Source organism: Phascolarctos cinereus, unplaced genomic scaffold (genome assembly GCF_003287225.1).
Source record: "Phascolarctos cinereus isolate Bilbo 61053 unplaced genomic scaffold, phaCin_HiC Scaffold_4;HRSCAF=312, whole genome shotgun sequence".
NCBI lineage: Eukaryota > Metazoa > Chordata > Mammalia > Diprotodontia > Phascolarctidae > Phascolarctos > Phascolarctos cinereus.
Window position 1 is genome coordinate 683,013,625 of NW_027555847.1, and position 6,862 is coordinate 683,020,486.

The 6,862-nt window shown below is 45.5% G+C and overlaps 1 protein-coding gene across 1 annotated transcript in view; it reads left to right on the forward strand.

The window, feature by feature from the left end:
* ZAP70 (zeta chain of T cell receptor associated protein kinase 70) overlaps window positions 1-690 on the forward strand; it is a 41,014-nt gene extending 40,324 nt beyond the window's left edge. Inside the window, exon 14 of the mRNA XM_020978143.2 lies at window positions 100-690. Coding sequence (XP_020833802.1) covers window positions 100-223 — 124 coding nt within the window. The 3' untranslated portion in view covers window positions 224-690. The remainder of the gene's footprint in view (window positions 1-99) is intronic.
* The last annotated feature ends 6,172 nt before the right edge of the window (window positions 691-6,862 follow it).

The following is a 6,862-nucleotide window of genomic DNA, read 5'->3' on the forward strand; positions in this document are numbered from 1 at the left end:
ATGACTTTTCTTGTCCCCAGGATGGAAGCCTGTGGGGTGGAGGTGGGAGAGGAAAAGGGACAGGGACTAGCTTAATGTTTGTGTCCCTCCTGCTTACAGGTGGGAGGATCGTCCAAGCTTCTCGGATGTGGAACAGCGAGTTAGAATCTACTATTACAGCCTGGCCAGTAAGGCAGAAGAGGTCTCAGAAGCCCCTCAAGCAGAGGAGGCTACCAGTACCTGAGGACCATCTCCCTTTCTCTGGATCTTCCCAGTCCTTCCCAGATCCTGGCCTTGCCTCTTGCTTCTTCCCAGAGAGGCTTGTCCCCCTGTCTCTCCCATGCCAGCAAGACCACTGCCTTCCCTCCAGATGCCTGAAACTCCTTCTCATTTGCATCTCCTCCCCTCACCAGAGGACTGAAAACTCCAGACTTCAAAGTGAATATTCTTTAGAAAAGCCAGACCCTTTTCTACACCCTTTCCCTAGACACTCAGGGCTTGTGGGATCTTGGAAGGCACAACTGGCCCTATCCCTCTGCCTTCTTTGATGGAGTTGAGCCTCAGCTCTGGGCTCCTCCTACTGGGGCTAGATGGGAACTGGTAGGGATGGGGTGGGGTGGTCTGTGGAGACCCAGCCAAACCCAGGCTGAAAGTCCAAGGGAGACCAGGTGGAAGCTTCATGTCAGTGAAATAAACTCAGCTATTTCTCCATCCTCTGTTTTGAATTTCACTGGGACTCTGCAACTGGTTGAGGTTGGGGACTTGAGTGGAAGAAGGCAAAGAATTCTTTATGTGTACTGCAAGGGGTCTGGAATGTTAAGGAGAGGAGAGTGTGTTAGGTAGACTGGGCATTAATTAATGGAGGCACCAGTCATTGGACATGTGTGGTATGGGTGGATGGTTACTAGTATTAATGTTTATTGAAGATGATGGCCAATGGTGATGTTTGTCACTAAAGAGTGTAGGTCATTAGGGTCATCAGTTACTGGATGAATGCCATGATGAATGCCAGGCATTTAAGTCATTAAGCGAATCAGTGTGGGAAGTGTCAATCACTGGAGTTGTTCACTGAGTATGATGGTAATTTGGGATTATCTAATTAATGAGGGAATGAGCCACTTGGGGGCCATGACTGCTACCTTCTGAAGATTTGAGGTGGCTCAATGAGCTACAGTCTTAAGGACACCTCTCTTCTTTTTTCCACCCTCTTTTCCTTTAGAAAGTTACTGATACCAACACTTAAGTTAGTCACCATTGGGACACAGTCAAGTTCTTTGCTGGTGTGATAGGCATGACTGAGTAGTACAACTGAGTAGCATTTCCCAGAATGCCTTGACCTAGACTATGGATTTCCCAGGACTCTGTTTCCCAGAAGGCTGGGGATTGGAACAATGGGGTAAGTGGCTAGCTGGAGAAACCTAAGGGACATTCAGGACTACGGATGACACCTAGGAATTCAGGAATCCTGGAATTTTCCTGGTGTCCCATAGAGCATGGGGAGAAGATACTGAAGCTGAAAGACAACTGCAAAGACATAAGAACAGTACAAGCGAGGTCTTCCTTGCTAGGTTAGTGAGTTTGAAGGGACTTATTCTCCAAATTACTCAATACAGGAAGAGGATGAGATTTCACTCATTCTGGAATGCATGGGATATTGATTCCCTATTTTTTTTACTGTTCCTTTCAGTCCCAATTAAATGCTCCTTTATTTCTTTTTATTTATTTCTTTTTAGTTTTCAACATTCATGTCTATGAGCTTTTGAGTTTTAAATTTTCTCCCCCTCCCCCCTCCCCAAGATGACATGTGATCTGATATAGGCTCCACATAGAAATTCACATTTAACATATTTTCACATTAGTCATGTTGTAAAGAAGTATTAGAACCAATGGCAGGAACCTCGAGAAAGAAGAAACAAAACAAAACAACGAAAGAAAAAAAGAGGATCAAATAGATTTGATCTGCATTCAGACTCCAGAGTTCTTCCTCTGGATGTGGATAGTATTTTCCATGATGAGTCTTTTGGAGTCGTCTTAGATCCTTGCATCGCTGAGGAGGGCTAAGTCTATCAAAGTTAGTCATTGCACAGCATGGCTGCTACTGTGTACAACGTTCTCCTGGTTCTGCTCACTTCACTCAGCATCAGTCCATACAAGTCTTTCCAGGTTTTTCTGAAGTCCACCTGCTCATCATTTCTTAGGGAATAATAGTATCCTATTACATTCATATACCACAACTTGTTCAGTCATTCCCCAATTGATGGGCATCCCATCTCAGTTTCCAATTCTTGGCCACCACAAAGAGAATGCTCTTTTATTTCAATGCTTTTCTTTGCTTGAGTCTGATATTGTGAGCAACTGAACATCTGGACAGGATTTGATTTTAGAAGTACCCAGTCTCAGATTGAGTGGGGGGCAAGATGAACCAGACGGCTCCATCCCTATGATTTTAACCCAAGTCTGAGAAGGGTGGGATCATCGTTTGGGTGCGGTCAATGAGCCAACATGAAAGTACATAACAGGGAAACAATCACATTCTGGAATGAGTCCAATCTCATCCCCCTTTCCCCTTGAGTGATTGGAAAATAAATTATTCCAAACTTGCTACTGCAGAGGAGAAGGCAGGTAAAAGGTCTTTTTATAACTGAAGTGAGAGGAGGGAAACTTCAGCCCCATAAAGCTCACATCTTTCCTGTAATCATCAGTTAATCTCTGCAACTCCTGCAGCTTAGATGTCTTCTTTCTTGTTCCAGGGGTCCCACGATACTCTAAGATTCTTGGTTCCTGGATGCCACCTTTTGCAGTCTCAAATAGCCCCTTCCTTCTCTTTCTCTAGCCTTGGCACCACAACCCTCAGATGCACCATTATGGAAAATGGGGTCCTAGGAATTTTTCCAATGAATGGTCATGCTCTGGGCCAAGGCATTATGGGAAATGTAGTCCTATTCAAATATGCTTGCTATATTTCAAAAAGGGAATTCTATAGATCCCAACTATCTATAGATTAGGCCATTATGGGTACTAAAAAAAAAAGCCAGGGCTGTCCCCACACATACAGTCCCTCTCCTCACTTCACATTAGCTATTGACTACTATATCTACTACTCCAAGAGTCAAAGGTAAGCAGTGGTGTGGACTCCTTAGCTATGACTTTGGGAATAGACCTTGTCCGTACCTCCTCTATAGGAGACTCCCTGTGTAAGAAATGGAACACATAGCTTCTTACAGTGCAAGACATGACACATTCTGCCAGGAAAAGCCTCTGGACCCTTCTTGGCAAATGAAATGCCAGTGACCTGTCAGAATGAAATGATTCCCTCCCAATAGGGTACAATGGGAAAGGCAGGAAGCTTTTAAAAAATTTCTATTGATACCTTTTTGTTTTGACATCACCATCATCTACAAAAATATTCCTGCCTTCCTCTTCTCCCCTGAGAGTCATCTCTTGTATCTGAGAATAAAGAGAAAAGAGAGAAGCAATTCAGAAAAGTAACCAACCCATCAACCAGGCCTGTCAAGGTATGTAGCATTCCACACCCATAGTCTCTGACCTCTGCAAAGAAGGTTGGGAGGTGCATCTTTGAAAGAGCATTCAATTTAGAGCAAGAGGACCAGAGTATGATTTTTAGCTTTGTTGTTTATTGGCTGGGACTCTGGGTGATCCCTTCCCTTCTTTGGGCTTTGGCTTCCTTCTCTGTACAACGAATGGGTTGGACTAAATTGGGCATTTTTACATTGTTGTTTTTTTTGCATCTCAGACCCCTTTGGCAGTTTGCTGGAAGCCTGTGAACCCCTTTTTGGAAGAAGGTTTTTAAAAGCATTAAATAAAATAACATAAGATTAGAGAAGAAACCAAAGATATTGAAATAAAGTTTTCAGAATATTAAAAACAAAACCAAAGTCATGGGCCCAGGTTAAGAAGCTGTGGTCCAGGTGATTCCTAAGATTTATTTTCAGAATTTTACAATTTTGTCATCCTCATAGGAATGACCTATGAGGATATAGGCCCCACCATCTGAGGTAGAAATGGGAGTTTCCTTTATAACTTGTAAGACTAAGAATCTAGGGAACTGGGTACTCTGGTAACCTGGGTCTAGGAGTCCTAAGGAAGTGAGAACAATGAAGTCTAGGGAAAAGAGCTCTACTTTGGAGTCCTAACACCAAGGTTTCAAATTCCAGCTCTGTTACTTACCACCTATAAGAACTTGGACAAGAGTACTGGCTCTAGGGTTAGAGGGGACTAGGTTCAAATTCCACCTCTGGGTCCCTATAGGTTTCAGTTTCTTCAGTTATAAAATGAGGGGAGAGTCAGATCTAATGGCCCCTGGGCACTGTTCTAGCTCTAGATCTTGGATTCTATGGTTCTAAGTCATTCTCCCTTTCTGGGGCTCTGTGAAATGAGAGGGATGGGCTTCACAATCTCTGAGGCCTTATGTAGCTCTGCTGCCTAGGAGACCCTGAAAGTCTTCCCTCAATTAATCTCCAGGGAGGGACAAAAAAAATTGCAGATTTAGACATTAAGACCTAAAGCATATATGGCCTCAAGTTCCCCACTGCTGGCTAAAGGAATGAAGCTGGCCTAGCCCTGGATGCCTTGGCTGGAGAGACCTCCCCTCTCTTCAACAGGCAAGTCTGGTTCCAGATAAGTCCCACAAAAGCCACAGTGGGTAGATTGGGGCTCAAAAATGGAGCAGTCCCTCTCTGCTGGGGGCTCTGGGCACCTAGAGCCTGAATTAGGGCAGTGTGACCAGGGCTTTGCTCCAGTATTGGAAACTCAGATTGGGGAACGGAAATTAATTGCAGTCCTTCAGCAGCTAGAAACATCTGAGCTTAGCACCTAGTTAGCAAGCCTTGGAGAGGGATAGAGATTGCATCTGTGATTTCACTGAGTCGAGAAAGCTCCTACTAATTCAAGTTGGCACCTTTCCTGCAACCTAGTGTTTAGAGACTCAAGCGCTAAGAGGTTAAGTGATCTGTCCAGGGTCACATAGCCAGTATGACTCAAAGGTAGGATATGAACCTAGATCTTCCTGGTTCTGAGGCCCAATCAGCATGCTGGTAACAACTAGTTAGAGTAGGAAGCCTCTGAAAAATGCCTTTCTTTCCATCCCCTAATGGGTTGCTATCCTAGGGGTTTCCCTACCTTCAAATGAATGCCTTAAAAAAGTGATTTGGAAAATGAGTCTATAGCTGCTTGTCCTAGGTACAAACATTGCTGGTTATAGGAACCCCTGCTGGGAATGGGTACAATGGGGGAGAGAAAGAATCCATAGTGGAGATGTCTGCCTCAGTTTTTTCACCTGTAAAATGGGAATTATAGCAGCACCTACCTCACAGGGTTTTTGTGGGGATCAAATGAGATAATATATACAATGCTCTTTGCAAACCTTAAAATGTTATAGATTGGGGGCAGCTAGGTGGCGCAGTGGATAGAGCACTGGCCCTAGATTTGGGAGGACCTGAGTTCAAATGCGGCCTCAGATACCTAACACTTACTAGCTGTGTGACCTTGGCAAGTCACTTAACCCTATTGCCTGCCCCCCCCAAAAAAAAACCTAAACAAAAAAATGTTACAGATTGCTATGATGATCAGGAAATTGATCGGGGTTGAGGAGCTGTAAATGATAAGAATCTCAAGGTTTGGGCCAGTTTAGAAAATGGGTGTGTTGGAGGGGTTCTATTCAGTGTCCACCAGAGGGCACCAGTACTTAGTTCTAGAGCCCAGAGTAATGATTTCCGAGACCCCAGAGTCTCTAAGAATTTAACGAAAGGAGGCAGGGGGCCACTGTTACCAGGTGGAGTTCAGAGTCTGCCGCAGCCGCCAAACCTGGCCGGCGGCCTCAGTGGCTCTCTCTCTCACCTCCTCATTTCTTGTACTATATCACCCAGGTTGGGGAGTTGTCACAGAGGAGCCCCGGTGACATTTGGGAGAAGGGTGGCAGCGATATAGGGGCTAGTGGCAGAGATGTGGAGGGCGAGGGGCCTTGCAATTCCAGGGGCTGGGACCTTCACCAGCTCGTCCTGCAGGTGAGCCCTGGGATAGGGTTAGGGGTGTTCTTCTAGGCCTCCAGTGCAATGGAAGCAGTCAATGTTTCTGGTCCCAGAAAACCAGCCCTGAGCCCAGGGAGCCCAGCTGTGGCTGAGGCTAAACTCTAGGGGGCTCCCCTAGAAGAGATGTCTACCATTCAGAGCTGGAAGGAAGCTGGGAGATCACCCGGGCCCCTCTGCTCCCTTCCTTCCCCTCTCATTCTACACATGAGAAAACTCAGGCCCAGAGAAGGAAAGCAATGTGTCCAAGGCCACAGCAGACAAAGTAGCCGAATATCAAACCAGACCTAGAATTTGAACACAGCTTCTCTGGCTCCAAATCCAGTTGACCTTCAATTCAACAAGCATTTATTAAGCACCTACTGTTTACAGAGCTTTGTGCTTGGCCTTCAGCCTTGTAACAGGCCCTTGACCTTGGGAGCACATACAAAGATTCAGGAAATTATGTTCGTTTAAGGCTCTAGCCACTCAGGGTTTCTCAATTTTTCTTCCCAAAGGAGGAGAGTCCTAATGGGAAAAGGAAGGGTCCAGGGAACCTTGTGACAGGCACTGCCCACAGTCTCATGGGAGATGCTCCTCCATGGAGAAACAACATCTGTATGAAGTTCATCCTAGAACCCAGACCTTGAAGCTCAGGATTGAGTATAGCCTAGAACTTAGACTGCTAGCCCTGAATCTGGAACCCAGAGCCTAGAACTCAGAATCCAGTCTAGAATCCAGGGTCTATCTCAGAATCTACAACCCAGCTCTCAGATCTGACTGCCTAGAGTCTAGCCTAGGACATAGACATTAGAGGACAGCGTCCACCCCAGGCAGAATCTAGGCCTTGAAGGCCAGAG